Source organism: Tenrec ecaudatus, chromosome 3 (assembly GCF_050624435.1).
Source record: "Tenrec ecaudatus isolate mTenEca1 chromosome 3, mTenEca1.hap1, whole genome shotgun sequence".
NCBI classification, from domain to species: domain Eukaryota; kingdom Metazoa; phylum Chordata; class Mammalia; order Afrosoricida; family Tenrecidae; genus Tenrec; species Tenrec ecaudatus.
The window spans coordinates 72,440,702-72,458,015 of NC_134532.1; the positions used below are offsets into that span (position 1 = coordinate 72,440,702).

The window sequence follows — 17,314 nt, forward strand, 5'->3', positions numbered from 1 at the left end:
CCCGAGTAGGCAGTTCCACCTTGTCCTGTAGGGTCACTTTGTGTCAGATTGACTTGACAGAAAACAACAACGGATATTTAGCAGGAACTCAAATGTGTTGAATAAATGAAACCATTTCTTTCTATGGTTAAGAAAATGCATCTACCTTGCAGGACTGGATAGGGCAGAGGTTGTACACTGGTGCATATGGGAGCTGGAGGCACAGGGAATCCAGGGTGGACGATACCTTCAGGACCAGGGGTGTGAGGGGCGATACTGGGAGAGTGGAGGGTGAGTGGGTTACAAGGATCCACATGTGACCTCCTCCCTGGGAGATGGACGGCAGAGAATGGGGGGGAGGGAGACTCCAGATAGGGCAAGATATGACAAAATAACGATGTAAAAATTATCAAGGGCTCATGAGGGAGGGGGGAGCGGGAAGGGAGGGAAAAAAAAAAGAGGACCTGATGCAGAGGGCTTAAGTGGAGAGCAAATGCTTTGAAAATGATTAGGCCAAAGAATGTAAGGATGTGCTTTATACAATTGATGTATGTATATGTATGGATTATGATAAGAGTTGTATGAGCCCCTAATAAAATGTTAAAAAAAAAAGAAAGAAAATGCATCAACTTTAAAACCTTAACACTGAAACTGGCAATGTTTTAGACGTTCACAAGACAAATTTAATCTCAATTTATGTAGAAAAAGCCAACAGTTGTGAGGATGGCACGGGACCACGTAGTCTCATTTGGTTGTACGTACGGCTGACATGGGTTGGAGCTTACTTAATGGCTCCCACAAATAAGAAAATGAATTTCACAGTTAAACAGCATACTCAGGAATGATCCAGGATAATTTTATCTCTCCTGGTGTTTTAAATACAATGTCTCCTCCCTTACTGTCTCACCCATTATTTGACATCTCACATTTATGACAATAATAAAAATATCTTATGAATTATTTGGGGCCTTAATGATACACACCTGGCAGTACTGAGTGCTGAGTTTCTAGGCAAGAGTAACTCTGGCTGTGTAGATCAAGGTTATGTATCAGCTTGGCTTGGCTTTGACTCTCCATGGTTTGGCAGTTATAAAATGTATCTTGGCAGCTGTATAATGATGTGGTCATCCTCCATTTTCACATAACACTGTTTTTCACAAAACTTGTTTTTGGAAACTAACCATGTCAGTAAGTGAGGAAGAATGTGTATTGAGGAATTTCAAGAAGAAAACCGGTTTCAGCCTCCTTTGAAAATTCCTGACAAAAAACTGGGAATAGATTTCCCTGTGGCAATAGAGTATCACCTTTCTCTTTTGGCAGGTGCTTACATAGCCCAATGAAGCACATTCTCCATTATTCCCTTTCCCTAGCATTTAACTTACACCTGGCCTCATTTAATTTATTAATGTTACCTGCCTGGCCCTCGCATAGTATTTGCATTTGCAGTCCTCTGGGTTATAGTATGGAGAGAGTGTAGACAATCCAAGAAAATGGCAGTAAAGTGTAAGTTAGGTCTGAGGAAGTGTAGAGTATACGAAAGTATAGAGTGGAAAGATGAAAAGAATAAACATAACGTAGCAGGCATCCCATTTTCATTAAGTTAGGATAATGACTTTAGGCATGTACATGAGAACAAACTGTTTTCATGGGAAGATTTGATTCAGTTAACAGACTCTTTATTTTGATGTAATACCTTAATACCTGTATTTAAAGAACATTTCATTATCATTAAAATTTAAGTACTTAAAAGTATTAACTTTTCATGGGAAGATTTGATCCATTAATTACCCACATATCCATTTGAAAACAAAAGAAATTTGTAAGTAGGGAGCTAATATTGCCTTTTAAAAGGTTGAAAAAGGGTTAAAGAGTATCGAGTGATAAGTAGAACTTGCAACTGATTCGGTAAGTAGTAGAAGTTATTTTATTTTCATGATCAGCATTGAAAATAAGGTCAGAGTGATTTCTACAAAAAGAGAAGCCATTGCTGGCAAAATGACCAACTTAATGAAACCCAACGACTTTCCTGACCTGTTGGCCTAGGTCATGGAACCTCGTCCGGGAGTTCCCCCCACCGAACAAAGCTATTTCTGCAAAAAAAAAAAAAATAGAATGAAACCCTAACTTAAGAAGTTATGATAGGGAAAGGGTCATTTTAAGAAATACCTTTAAAAACTGTGCCACAAAGATAAGGCACAGTTTTGACTTTAGCAAATAGAGTGATTTTGAGTAAGGAACCTCTACAATGAAGTGTTTCTTCATTGGTGACTATGTAATTCAAAATCCCTGGAGCTAGACTGAGGTTTGAATCCTGCACATACCATTTGTACTTGGATGACTTTGGACAAGTAATTTAACCTGTTTCCTCAATGATAAAAATGAGACTAACAATAGGCCCTACCTAGAAAGTTTGCTAGGAATAGTAAATAATTTGTGGCATGGAAAGGAAAATGTTAGCGATTACTATCTGCCGTATATACTTGAGTATAATCCAACCTGAGTATCAGTCGAGGCACCTAATTTTACCACAAAAACTGCATTAAAAATGTGCTGGGAAATTCGGCTTATACTCGAGTATCTACGGCGTGTAACTTTACTTCTAACCATACGAACTACAGCTCTCTTCAACTTTCTGCTTTACTCTGAGACTTAATGACACTGAACCCCCCCAGAGAAAAGGTAAGATTGTTGTAGTGACTCTGACAGAGAAGTGCTGCGGAGGACTTTCACTGCGGAGAGACGAGTAAGAGCCTCGGTGGCAGTTATATTTTACGTGAACTTGACCCTGTGTGAACGGGTGAGGGTGGTATCCAACTTTTCAAACGAGGTCAGAGTTTGAGGAGGTCTCCTTGGGGCAGAGGAGGGTGGCCTTCTTATAAGGGAGAAACTGGGAACTTCCCTCTCTCTGTCCCTTTGCCTTCCTGCTTTGCTGGGACCCTCTCTCGGCTGCTGTGGGCGCAAGTTGGTAGCCTGAACATGACCTTAGGGCTGTCAGCGCCCTGCCATGTTGTCACCAACCTTAGAGCCACATGGCTCTGCACCCACTGGCCTGTGTGCGATCTTCCTGTGTCTGCTTCACCTTTCTGTGACAGTGGCACGTAGCCAGATGGGGACTAGCTATCACTGAGCTGGACTGGGCTGGGATGCATTCTTGATGTAAGATTACTTCTTGATATAAAGCTCTTTCCTAAACATTTATCAGTGTCACTTGTTTTGCTGCTCTAGACAACCTAGCTTAACAGTCTTAAGAGTAGATGACCTATGAGAACTTCATATAGACTTAGAAATTGACCACATAGGAAAAAAGAAAAAACATATGTAGAACAAAATCCTAATAACATAGTGCCTGAGGTTCTAGAACTCCCTGAACAATGAACACAATGATATAAAGATGATGATAAAGATATATGCCACCAAAAGGGCATGATCCCTGTAAACTGAATAGCAGGGCTCAAAGTTACACACAAGAGCAACAATACCTACTGATGTAGCTATTTCTCCAACTGAGGTGATGATGTAAAATTTCTTAATATTGTTCTTTTATCCATGTTTCTGTAACTCCCACCCAATGACTGGGTGGAACAATCTGTCCTATAGGGTCACTAAGCATCAAAATCAACTTGACAGCAGTGAGTTTTATCTTGGTGTCCCCCCCCATGCCATCCTTCCCCCCCCACCCCCCCCACACACATCTATGGAGCTCTGAAGGCATAGTGATTGTGTGCTGGGCTGCTAATCTTCAGGTCAGCAGTTTGAAACCACCAGTCAGGTGGTAGAAGAAAGATGAGGCTCTCTACTACTACAAAGAGTTAGTCTTGAAAACCCATAATAGCAGTTCTACCTTAGCCTACAGGGTTGCTAAGAGTCAGAATTGACATGATGGCAGTGAGAAGGAGCCCTGCTGACACAGTGGTTAAGCACTGAGCTACAAACTGTAAGGTCAGCTGTTTGAAACCACCAGCCACTAAGCAGGAGATAGGTAAGGCTGCCTACTTCTGTAAAGATTTACAGACTCAGAAACCCACAGGAGCAGTTCAACTTTGTCCTAAAAGTTAACTTCGAATTGATATCAACTCAGTGAGTTTGATTTTTGGTTATGCAAATACAGTGTGTGTCACACTAATAGAATTGATTAATTTTAGTTTCCACTACCCTGGTTATAAGGATCTCAGAAATAAGAGAGAAAATTCCCAAGACCATCAAGGCAGAGAGCTACCAGCAGAGCATATCTGAAATGTCTGTTTGAAGTAGCAGAGGCCAAGCTACAGGGAGATCAGAGGCTGGAGCACGGAGACCATGAGATCATGCTACAGAACAGAGGAGCCGCCAAGACTATGAGGCAGAGCAACTGGCTGCTTCTAGGCCCGCAAAGGTAGAGGCCAAGGTACCACATGGTTGAGAGGCTGAGGACTAAAGAGAAACTTGGCTGCTGGATGAAGAGGTGTTGCTTTGGATCAATGACTATATCCTCAATGTTTTCCAATCCTACCTTATAGTAATATGTTAACTCCCCCAATAAAAGTGTTTAATTGTAAGTAGTGTCTATGAGCTCTGTGTGGCATTGCAATGAAGAGTGCTGTGGGAGGAACGGTTGGTGTAAGAATGGGATGAGAAAGATGGAGGGTAGACCCATATCTGACCGATGCCTGTGGCAATTGGCCTTGGGTTTGCGTGGAGTGGGATTCTTTCTCCTCTGGGTAGCCAGAAGAGGTCAGATGTAGTTTCCCCATCCTTATATAAAAAACACTTGTATACATTTCTGGAATTTAAGGAGAGAATGAGCACTAAGAAATTAGAGCTACAACTAGATTATAGTGGATTGAATCACGGTATAATATGATACTTGGTCAGTTGACTTCCGTCTTTATCCAACCTGTATTTGCTCTAGGCTTAAATTCCTTGCTTGTTCCTTGACAGGAATTTCTTCCCTGGCTTTTTAAAAATTATTGGTATTTTCTGTCTTACTCTTTACTTTTATCTTTATATTATTATTCGTTTCTTCTGTTTTTGTATTGTTTGTTAGGTTTCCCAGTTTATAAGGCACAGAGGAGTGGATGCACATAGATAATAACTGATGCAATGGTTTATCAAGGATGGGGCGTGGGAAAGGTGAGGGGAACTAGGTAGCAAATATTGAAGGTAGAGAACACTAGAACTGATTGTGATGATATATATACAATTCTTTTTAAAGGTAACTTAATGGAAGTACAGCATATATGAACTTTATATAAAGAAAACGAATTAAACAAAAACTCCAGAAACTATAGTTGACCAAGGGCTACCATGGGTGAAGAAGGAAGAGCGTTTGCTTAGGGGCATTGAGTTTATTAATGATGGTGGAATTATTTGGAAAAGGATATCAATAATGGTTGCACAACAGAGTATAACCAATGGTCCTGAATTCTACATGTAGAAATTGTTGAATTGGAGAATGTTCTGTTATGTTTATTTTTTCCCCAAGTAAAAATAATAATAATTACACTAATAATGAGAAAGAAGAAAATGTTCTAAAATTGACTGTGGCAATGATTGTACAACTCTGCTTGATAAAATTGAGCTGTTGAATTGTATGATATGTAGTAGGGCCAATTAAACTGTAACCCTAAAAGAAACAAAATAGGGTACAAGTTACAGGTGGGTTGTTTCAATTATGTTTAGCATCAAAAGGGAGAAGAAAGAAAAGCTATTAGAGCAAGGGCATTTTAAACAATGGAGCTAAAAAGGAGGGAGCAAAGTGAAGATCAAAGTTCCTAGAATTAATATAATAGAGTGAAATGAATATACATGGAGCTTCCTGAGATAAATACTTAGGTCATAATTTTAAAATAGTTGCATGGATATTTTGTTCCAAATCATTAGATATTATTCAAATGTGTTATATACTTGTACAATTACTACTACTGTGTCATTCTGATTCACAGTGACCCAACAGGGCAGAACAGACATACCCGTGTGGGTTTCCAAGGCTGTAAATCTGTATGGGAGCAGAAAGCCTCATCTTCATCCATGGTGCAGCTGATGGGTTTGAACTGCAGGCACAGAAGTTAGCAGCCCAACTTGTTATCCATTATGCCACCACACTAAAATTTCCAAACTCGTTTCCATTGAGTTGATTCTGACTCACAGAGATCCAACAGGACAGGGCAGAACTGCCCCTGTGGGTTTCTGAGATTCTGGGACTATAACTCTTTCAGTAGAAAGTCTTGTGTCTTTTTCCTGTGGAGCTGCTGACCTTGAGGTTAACAGCCAATGAGTAACCATTATGCCACCAGGCCTCCTTAAATTGCTATACAAATACACACCATTTGGGGCAAAGGGGAGAGACAAACAAGGATTGACCCCCAAAATTATAAAACAAAACCAGGAAGATAATAGGTAAAAAAAAAGAGCAGGTAGAAAGTCTCAAGTAGGAAAAATAAAAGTCAACAGGATAAGCTCTATGAATAAGCATTACTGGAGAGAAAATTGGTACATGGTAAATTATTATTGATGGTCTTCACTTCTGATAACCATGAGGGTTCTTTCTTCAAAATCTTCAGTCTTTGTAGGCAACTTTTCAAAATTTAAAAATTTCAACACACTCTAGCAGCCTCTATCCTTTCAACATATTACTTATTGTATTAATCTAAAACAGAAAATGTAAGATGCATAATTTCTATAAACTACCACAAAAGGGTAAGTCCTGCCAATTAAACTAGGCCACCAAAGATTACCCTTCCACATTTTAACATCTCTGAAATCAGAATGCATCTTAAAATCAATGAAATCAACCGACTTTGCCCTCTATCCCCTAACTAGAAAGTAAGCCTACCCAGGCACATATTTTTATTTGTTTTGTTCAAGGATATTTTCAACACTGCCTTGCCCTCATATTAAGTACTCGCTAAATGTGATTTGAATAAATCAACGAGTGATTGAATGAATGAAAAAGGAAATGTGTTGAGGATAATGCAATTATTTATGCCTAGAAATGGGAGAGTAAAACTACAACACTTCAAAGAGAAAAACCCTATTAGAAAAACTACTCCAAACATCAAAAAAAAAAAAAAAGAAAAACAACTACTCTACGACCACTCACAACAGAGTGCGAATCAGATGGAAAAGCTTCGAGTAAGTCATCGTGTATGTCAAAAGAAAAGGAGCACTGCTCTTAATTGCGAAAAGAAAATGAACAGCTATGAATCCTGCATCTCCCCAGCACTATCTAGTTCACACTTCAGGAGAAAAGGAGGGATTTCTAAGAAGCAAAGACTTAGAAGACATTACCCAAATAGCTTGGTTGTAAAAAAGAAGGAAGAAATAAGTTGCAGGAATCAAGAATTAGCAGAGAAGTTAACAAAATATGTTAATAAGCCAAGTGACACCTGACTGCAGAATAATTGTATATGTAATTTTTTGAAGAATTTTCAACAAATTGAAATGGAAATTAGATTTGTGAACCACTCATACATTTTATCAGGGAAATAAGGCAAAAAATTCATTCGGAGAATCCTTGTATGTTTGATTTCATAATTTCAGTTAAAAAATTTGTGTCTCATTACCCATAAAAAATCAACTGAGGGAGGGATAAAAGAGGAGCAGCTACCAACAGCTCAAAGAGAAAGTAAATGTTTAGAAAATAATGATAGCAACATATGTACAAATACGCTTGATTCAATTGATGTATGGAATGTTGTAAGAGCTGATTTAAAATATAAATATAAAATATAAATAGATAAATAGATAAATAAACTGAAAACATCCCCTCCTCCCAAATCCGCGACCATGAGCCATGTTGCCATGAAGCAGTACCTGCAAAGTGCTTGGGTCATACTTGCATCTTTTACATTTGGATCCGTAGTAAGGCTCTTGATGAGGACGGCAATCATCTGGAGAGGAATATGTTGCACGAGGCTTGCCAGTGCTACAGAAGGTTCATATGACGCATCTATTTTTTTAATTAGGAAGGAAAAAAAAAGAAATTAGGCAACAAGGTTCACTGGAAGGTTTGAGAGAAAACACTTTACTAAAATTCTGGTAGCAAAGTAACTTACAAGCTCACTAAGAGTTCTGACTCATAGTGACCCTATGAGCTCCTGTCAATCTTTACAAGAGCACACAGCCTCATCTCTCTCCCAAAGAGTAGCTAGTAAGTTTGTAATTCTGTCTTCTGGTTACCAGTCTTCGCCGGGCAGTGTCACAGGCCTTCATTAATCACTTAGGAAGCAGTTATTATACTATGCCTCAGGGCAGATTCTAGTTTATATCAAACATGTAAAATTACAGAAATCATAAGTGTATTTAAGTAATCAGAAAGCATGAGCTTGTTAAGGTTCTCAATTTAAACCGAAGTCCCATTTTGGGGTTGTTAATCAGGGAGACTGGGTGTGCCATGTTAAGGAAGAGGTGGCCCTGGCTTTGACCATACCTCACGACTTACGGACTGGGAAGTTTCAAGGCAGAACAAGGCACTCACAGACCACATTTCTGGGTAACAAAGTCTTTTCTTGCCAAGGAGCCCTTGCCCTCCCCTCCCCACCAGAGGATCCATGAATTAGCAATTCCTGACCAATGAAAACTCCTGTTTAAGACCTTCTCTCATTCTACTCATACCCTCCTTCTACAGAAGGCAGGAAATGGTAATGTGCTGCAGAGTCACCTGGAATAACCCAACCATAAAACAAACTGCTTAATGTGTGGATTAAAAAAAAAAGGGTGGGAGGGGAGGGAGGGGAAAAAAACCACCTCATTACAATAAAATGATAGAGTCACAGATAATAAAAGCATGGGAAACAGAGTTACGCTATCATTAGTCACTACTAAACAGGCGCTTGTATGGTATGTGTCTTCATCAAAGCATCCCATACATTCACAGAGGCCGAGTAATTAAGCAACTTGTTTGGTGCCAAAGGTCTTAAGTTAGGCCACAAAATCCCCAAAGCCAAATACTGCCACCGAGTCCACTCTGACTCAAAGCGACCCTAAAAGGCAGAATAGAGCGGCCTCTGGGGGTTTCCAAAACTGGTACTCTTTATCACGATCTCTAAAGTGAGGCCCAGCACCTATTTCACTTGTAAAGTTGGGAAGTCCCGGCCTCAAGAGGTGGGCAACAATGCTGGCTGAAGGTAAATCCCTTGTGCCTGTCTGTCTTCACGGCAGAACAGGAGACCCTGGGTGGGGGAGTTGAGCGCGGGCAGGGTATAGGCTGGATTTCCCAGAAGAGGTCACCGGGGCCTCACCTGTGGACGAGATGCTCGCAAAAACTTCCTGCAGGGAAGGTAGCAGCGTGGCGGGCTCGGCCTTCCAGATGCTCTGCAGCAAGTTACTGACTTTCATCACCTGGGAGACGTATTCCCGCAGCTCCTTCTCCTGGGTGGACGCACACTGGAAGTGGCCGATGGTCCGCACCAGCTGCTGGCAGAAGGTGATGGACAATTTCCCCTTGGGGATGCACTGCATGAAGTCGTTCAGGAGGTCACTCAGGCGGGCGCAGAGCTGCGGCGCCGGCCTCTCACACACCATCCGCAGCACCTCGACTTGCAGCAGGCTGAAGAGATCCAGCACCGACGGACAGCTAATGATCAGCTTCAGGCCGTTGTGGATGTAGTCCAGGATAGCCACGTCCTGCCTGTCCAGCGAGTGGTAACCCTGCTGCAGGAGACCTAACACAAAGGTCTTGTTGAAGAAGGCCTCGAACTCGGGCCGGTGGAAGCGCGCGTAGGCCTCCAGCACCTGGTGGCCCACCTGCCGCTGGAAAGGATCCTGGCCCTCCAGGATGAGCCGGGTGGTCAGGCCAAACATGGCTTCGCACTGCGCCTCGTCCAGCCCGTGCTCCGCCGACTCCACCACCTTCCGGATAATCACCCGCTTGAGGGGCAGCGGGTGCGAAGAACTCACCAGGCCCTCCAGGATCTTGTCCATGGTCGCGGCGCGGCGCGGCCAGGGTCAGGGGAGTGCGGAGAGGGCGGCGGCGGCCCCGCGGAGCGGCAGGAGAGCCCCGGGACGGAGACGAACTTGGAGCGCAGCAGCAGCGGGACTGGCCACCGCCAATGCTGTCTCAGCAGCCACATTTATTGGGCAGGGGGCTCCATCCAAGCCCGGGCGTGAGCTGGAGAACGTGGGGCGCCAAAGGACCAGCGGTGCCCCTCGAGGGCCTACGGAGCCCGGGACTCAATACTCGGCGCCTCTCGGGGCCCGCAGTCCCTGTCAACCTGGGCGCGGGGCCACAGGAGGCGGCGGGGGCCGGGCGGCTGCAAGTCCCAAAGTGGAGGAGGCTAGCCTCCACGTCTCGGGGTACGTGCGGGCGTCCGGGACCTGGCGAGTCGGCGGTAAAATCCGGCCCTGGGCTCAGTCTGGGGTCGCTGTCACCGGGGATGCCATCAGGAGCAGCCGGGAAGACGGGAGGAAGGCGAACACCCTTGACCCGGAAACAGAAGTTCAGGCAAACAGGAAGTGAAGAATGAAATCGCTGGAAAGGCCGGAACCTCCGGAAAGGCCCGCCCCTCCAGGCACGCTCTACGCGGTCCCTCCCAGCTGCGCTCGGACCCACCCCTCGCCCCGCCCCGCCCCGCCCGCCCCGCCCGCCCCGCCCGCCCCGCCCCTTCGCTACTGCGCCGACGCGACCGTCCTCGGTCCCGGCGCGCCACAGAGCGCCCGTCACTGAGCGGCGAGTGTCTTGAGTCACAGGGCCTCGCGCTGTGGAGGTGGCCCCTGCCGCAGGCTGATCTCGGTCCCGGCTCCCCGTGAGAGTTCCACAAAGCCTACCCGCCCAGACTCTTGGATTAGAAGGTGTGGATACGCGAAAAGTGGGAATTATTAAGAAAAGTAACTAAAACTCGCCCTGAGGCAAAGCCATTAGGGAAAAAAACCGCAGCCTCGTCCGTATGAGAGATTATTGGCTCATGTCCTGGCTGGTTCAGGAAGTAATAGGCTGGGTTTTCTGATCAGTTAAGTTCATAAACCTCAGTCGTCCTCTGTTATGGTCATTGAAGGAGGGTCAGTGATGGTGGCAGCATCCTTTTAACTACTGGAAGTTCAACATCAGCTGAGATGTGACCCAAACTAACGAATATTCAGGTAACTCACTGCTATCCAGTGGACTCAAAGCAACCGTGCAGGACTGGGTAGAAAGGCCTCTGTGGGTTTCTGAAATTAGCATTTTAGTCGTTTTATTGTTAACAATCCATCCATCCATTGTGTCTAGCACATTTGTACATTTGTTATCATTTTCAAAACATTTGCTTTCTACTTGACTCCTTGGTATCAGCTTTTCATTTTCCCCTCTCCTTCCCTCATGAGCCATTGATAATTTATATAGATATTTTTATGTCTTACATGGAGTGCTGTCTTCCTTTACCCACTTTTCTGTAAAACCCCATCAAGAAACCTTTTAGAGGGTTTCTGAATCTTAATGGAACCAGCCTCTTTTCCCTCCAAAGTGTCTGTTGGTTTTGTTAGGTAGCTTACTTATCCTAGGGAATTGGGAAGTCCATTTATGCATGCCCAGGAGAACCAGCATAGGACAAAGCTGGATTTTCCTGCCAGTGGGCGCGGATGGGCGTTACACCTGGAGCAACCCACCTGGGCCAGGTGACTGCAATTCAGCCAATGGGCTCAACCTGGGGTCGTTCACCGTGCCTCCCCCATGAACCCTTGAAAAGGCCTGAACCTGGGAGGGAGAGGGGGCTTGTCTTGTCGTCTTAGTGGTAGGAAACTTGGGAGAGAGATCCTTGCATGACCCTGAGCAGTCTCTGCCAGGCCTAATGGTCAAAGGAATCCTATGGGTGCCACGTAAAACCTGATGCTTCTTTGAACTCTCATTAAATTCACTTGGATCACGAGCCAGGCTCCGGCGTGAAATCTTTCTTCTGTGGAGCCAAGGACCGAGGCTGAAATCTAGCCCAGAGAGAGAGACCTTACAGTTTTGAACCATCAACTTGGTGGTTAGCAGTACAATGCCGTACCCATAGCATCACCAGAGCTCCGTAAACCATTTCTACTCCTTCTGAAGTCCACAATCCTACCATTTTCTTAATACTTTACTTTCTATATTAGTTTCTTACCAATATGGTGTTATTTCCAGTAAAATTTCTATAGCATTTCCTTCCTTCCTTTTTGAAAAAGCAAAGTTCCAAACCTTTCTCTTACTATGGTCTATCATAAGTCTCTTTTAGATTCATCAATTCTTCCTACAAACCTGCTTTCAGTTTCTCCTCTGCCTAACCCCATTTCCTCTAAACCAGATAATCTTTGAAGCAAAACCCTAAACTCACTGCCATCATGTCAATTCCAACTCACAGGGAATAGAAAATTTTGTTTTCTTCCTTAAGAGTATTCTGATTAAAAAAAAGTATTCTGATCGTGCTCGCTTGGGCAGCACATATACTAAAAGTATTCTGATCAATGAATTAAATACAAATTCAAAATATCGCTACTAAGATTCCAATTCAAACCTGCATGGGTTTACTTCAAAGCAAACATGTTTAAGCATGTCTCTGTGATTGGTGGGCAGCTGCAGACAAGTTCTCTCAGTAATACACTTGTCTTAGTCTTGTTCCCCAACCCAAATAACCCAAACCCACTGCCATCAAGCCGATTCCAAAGCATAGTGATCCTGTCTGTATAGGGCTTCAGCGGCTGAAAATCTTTATGGGAGCTGATAGCCTTATCTTGCTCACAGTGGTTAGTGGATTTGAACTGATGTCCTTGTAGTTAGTAATCCAATAAATATCTGACAGCACCATGGGGGCTATTTCCAAAACTCCAAGCTCAACTGCCATGAGTTGATGTTGTGGGTTACTGAGACTGTAACTTAAAAAAACAAAGACAGTTTTATTGGCATATAACCCACATATCATACAATTCAATAGTTCAATTATATCAAGAATTGTACAATCATTAACAATAAATTTTAGAACATTTTGCTCTTTCTTGTACTCTTTATTAGCTCCCTATTTCCCCCCAACCTCTCCTGCCAGACCCCCAAGAAACCATTAATCCATTTACTCTCTATAGATTTAACTATCTAGAATTTCATCTACAGAAAAACTTACAACCCCCCTCAAAAAAACAAACAATAACAAAGTACAACAGAAACCTCAGTAGAAAAGAAAGCAAAAAACATTTAACACTAGAACAAATTTAAAATGGATTTAAAGGGAGATCGAATGATAAAGTGTTAAATTTGAACCTAACTGCATCTGAAATAATTCAATGCACTTGGCATGATAAAGCTATTCACATCCCTGTTCTAGGGTCAAAGGGAAGTCACTGGAGGCTTAATCCATGAGTATTTCCCCTTCACTGAAAAAACAAAACAAACAGAAGCAACTTGTAAATGGGTCAAAAGGGAGATAAAATTGTGAGGGGTGAGGCTGGGAGAGTGGAGGGTGAGTGGGTTGGAAAGGGGGAACTGATTACAAGGATCCACATGTGACCTCCTCCCTGGGAGATGGATGGCAGAGAAGAGGGGGAAAGGAGACTCCGGATAGGGCAAGATATGACAAAATAACAATCTGTGGATTATCAAGGGCTCATGAGGGAGGGGGAGCCAGAAGGGAGGGGAAAATAAAAGAGGACCTGATGCAAAGGGCTTAAGTGGAGAGCAAATGCTTTGAGAGTGATTAGGGCAAAGAATGTGCGGATGAGCTTTATACAATTGATGTATGTGTATGTGTGGATTGTGATAAGAGTTGTATGAGCCCCTAATAAAATGTAAAAAAGAAAAAAAATGTATTACATTTTAACTGAACTAGATATGTATAATCAACTTTACAATAATCCTTGTCTGATAAAAAGGCTAATCATATCCCTTGACTATGGTCAGAAAGAATTCCCCTGAAGCTTAATCTATGTGTGGTCTCTCTGCAAATGGAGTTTAGGCTTCCACTGTCATCTATAGCCTTCTGCCAACGAGGTGTTCACAATGTAAGATCTGCTACCATTGTCTCCTTCAGATTTGGATTATATTTACAGTTCTTGAATCACAGGCTAGTGTGTTTCTTCTGTATGGACTTAGTTGATGCCTCACTTAGATGGTTGCTTGTTTGCAGACAGGCTTTTAAGACCCCAGACACTATACTATCTGATAGCCAGGGACCATCTAGTTTTGTTATTGTTGTTTTACCACACTCTGCTAAAGCATTATGAAGTGATCTCTTCATAATGACTAACTCATAAGAATAGAGAGGCTCATATTTCTCCACAGAGCTGCTATTGGTTTTGAACTGCTTATCTTATGGTTAGCAGTCCAATGCATAATCACTGTGCTAAGAGAGCTATTTAACTCACTGTCCTGGAGTTAATGCCAGACTCAAAGGACGGGGTGGACCTCCCTGCTGTTAATTTCCAAACCTGTAATGCTTTACAGGAGTATAATGCCCTGTCTTTCTCCCAGGGAATCATTGGTGGTTTCAACTGCTTGCCTCGCAATATTAGCAGCAAAATTTGTAACCACTATGCCACCAGCACTCCCTTGAGGGAGGGAGGGAGGAAGGAAGGAAGGAAGGAAGGAAGGAAGGAAGGAAGGAAGGAAGGAAAAGCCCTACTCAAAGAATGACTTTCAAGGGGCTCTACTGGGTCAGTTAAATTCCAGACATAGAGGTCAAGAAGTGGAGAAACGATCTGATGGAAATTAAATGATACAACCACTGTGGGGCATTGGCAGTTTTTAAAAAAGCAAGCATGTAATTATCATGTTGTTGTTATGTGTCATTGAGACAGCTCTGACTCACAGCAATCTTATGTATAATAATAGAGAATGTTGTCCTGTCCTGTGCTATCTCGGCAATAGCAGGCATATTTGAGTCCATTGTGGCAATCAGTGGCCAAGCCAGCATGAGAGTGTTCTCATTTTTCACTGATAACTGTATCAGGCAGGATGTCCTTTCCTAGGCACTGGTCCTTCCTAATAATATGTCCAAACTAAGTGAGATGAAATCTTACCATGCTCCCTTCTAAGCAGTACTCTGGTTTACTTCCTCTAAGACAGATTTGTCTTTTTTTTTTTTAAAGTACTTTTATTGGGGGCTCTTGCATCTCATCACAATCCATACATTCCTCCAGTGTGTCAAGCACATTTGCTGCCGTCATCATTTTCAAAGCATTCTTTTCCCACTTGCGCCCCTGATATTCACTCCTCATTTCTTCCCCCTCCTTCCCTCACCCACCCTCCATCATGAATCCTTGATAAGTTATAGATTACTTTTCCCATATCTTATATCGTCCTCTGCCTCTCACCCACTTTTCTGTTATTCATCCACCTGGGAGGGGGTTCTAGATTGATCCTTGTGATCAGCTCTCCCTTTCTCCTCCTATCCTCCCCTAATCCTCCTGGTATCTCTACACTCCTTGTTGGCCCTGAGGGGTTTGTCTATCTTGAATTCCTAGTTTTGTGGGCTCTTATCTGTATCAGTGTGCCTGTTCTGGTCTAATCCGATGTCTAAGGTAGAATTGAGGTCATGATAGTGGGGTAGGGGAAACACCAAAGAACTAGAGGTAAGTTGTGTATTTCATTGGTGCTGTACTGCACCTTGACTGGCTCATCTTTTCCCTGTGACCCCTCTGTCAGGGGATGTCCAATTGTCTACAGATGGGCATTGGGTCTCTACTCCATGCCCCACCCCTACCCCCATTCACCTTGGGTCAGGGTCTTAGCTGCCTGATACCTGATCCCATCAACACCTCATGATCACACAGGCTGGTGTGCTTCTTCCATGTGGGCTTTGTTGTTTTCTGAGATATATGGCTGCTTGTTTATCTTCAAGCCTTTAAGATTAGATTCCATATGCTATATCTGTTGATAGCAAGGCACCATCAGCTTTCTTAACCACATTTGCTTATGCACCCATTTTGTCTTCAGCGATCCTGTTGGGACCGTGAGCATCACCTTGCCAATTGATTGTTAAAACAAAGTGTTCTTGTCTTAAGGGAGTACTTGAGTCAAGGCCCAATGTCCATCTGCAACCTTAATTCTTAACATAAAGATATGAGCACATAGTTCTTTTCCCCTCTCATTATATATATATATATTTGCATATGTACATGTCTGTATTTAGACCTCTATAAATGTCCTTTGCCTCTTGGTTCTTTCCTCTATTTCCTTTTTATTTCCCTCTTGTCCCACCATCATGTTCGGCCTTCATTCGGGTTTAGTAATTCCTTGCTGCTACATTACCCTTGATTAAGCCCCAGTAGGCATCCTATGACCTTCCTTCCATTGATTTTTGTTCACTTGTTGTTCCCTCGTTGCTAGGTTAGTCCCCCCTCCCCTTCCTTTCTCCCACCTCCCCTTCTCCTATATCCCCCCTGGAACCATAGGTCCCATTCTTTTCATCTCCAAATTATTTATTCTACTTATCTAGATAGACATGCAGATACAGTAATAAGTACAAAAAAACAGACAAAGCCAAATAAAACAACAAAGGAAGTCAAAACTGACAAAACAACAGCAAAAAACAAATGTAAAATAACAATAACAAAAAAGAAAGCCACTGTCAAAAGTAGAAAACCCTGTTTGTTGGCCTTTATGAGTGTTTTCCAAGACAGATTTCTTTCTTCTTCTGAAACACCATGGTTTATTCAATATTTTTAAAAGATGTCAATTCTTCTTTGTTTTCTCTTTTTCATTGTCCAGCTTTCCCATACATCTGAGGAGATTAAAAAGATAATGGCTTGGGTCCAGAACCCGTTAGTCTTCAAAGTGGTTTCTTTGTTTTTCACATTTTTTGTTTGTTTTTAATTTTTAAAGATGTCTTTTGTAGCAGTTTGCTCCATGTAATACACTATTTGATTTTTTATTGTTACTTTCTCTGTGTACTTATTTAATCGGTTTGTTCTTTTTGCATTCATTATTTTGAGAAATTAATAATTATACTTACAATTGTTCATCACCTAATAGATCATTATGTATCCTTCTCTTTAGGTAAAGAACACTATGTGAGAGTATTTGGATTAGGTATTTCACACGTGTCATTGTGTGTGTGGGAGGGGGGGGCACAAAAAAAACTTCACCTTTAGGATCTGAATTTCAAGTGACTTTTATTTAAGACTCACTTGCATGCCCACTTGCCCCCCACATTTATAGATAGTTAAACCTGTACAAATCCCTACCTTTTAATTCATCGGCTCTATAATTCTGCTTTCTACGTAAGCAGCTAAGGCATCCTGGTGGTACAAAGCTGGTAGTTCAAATCCACACAGTGGCGCCATTATAGAAAGAGCATCTGTTTCAGTAAAGATGTTAGCCTAGAAAACCCTATGGGGCAGTTCTGCTCAGTCACATGTGATTGCGAAAAGTCAAAATCCACTCATGGATACCTAATAACAACTTCTAACTGGAAGATTGTTGGTTTGCATC

At 42.6% G+C, this 17,314-nt stretch overlaps 1 protein-coding gene and 1 long non-coding RNA gene across 2 annotated transcripts in view; one reads left to right on the forward strand and one right to left on the reverse strand.

Moving 5' to 3' along the window:
• The window catches only part of USP38 (ubiquitin specific peptidase 38), a 44,278-nt gene extending 33,886 nt beyond the window's left edge, over positions 1-10,392 (reverse strand). The window contains exons 1-2 of the mRNA XM_075543751.1: positions 9,198-10,392; positions 7,771-7,906 (exon numbers count right to left, since the gene is read on the reverse strand). Of these exons, the coding sequence (XP_075399866.1) occupies positions 7,771-7,906; positions 9,198-9,879 (818 nt within the window). The 5' untranslated portion in view covers positions 9,880-10,392. The remainder of the gene's footprint in view (positions 1-7,770; positions 7,907-9,197) is intronic.
• Positions 10,393-10,610: 218 nt separating this feature from the next.
• The window catches only part of LOC142443434 (uncharacterized), a 344,074-nt gene continuing 337,370 nt past the window's right edge, over positions 10,611-17,314 (forward strand). Inside the window, exon 1 of the long non-coding RNA XR_012783515.1 lies at positions 10,611-10,746. This is a non-coding gene — a long non-coding RNA (uncharacterized LOC142443434). The remainder of the gene's footprint in view (positions 10,747-17,314) is intronic.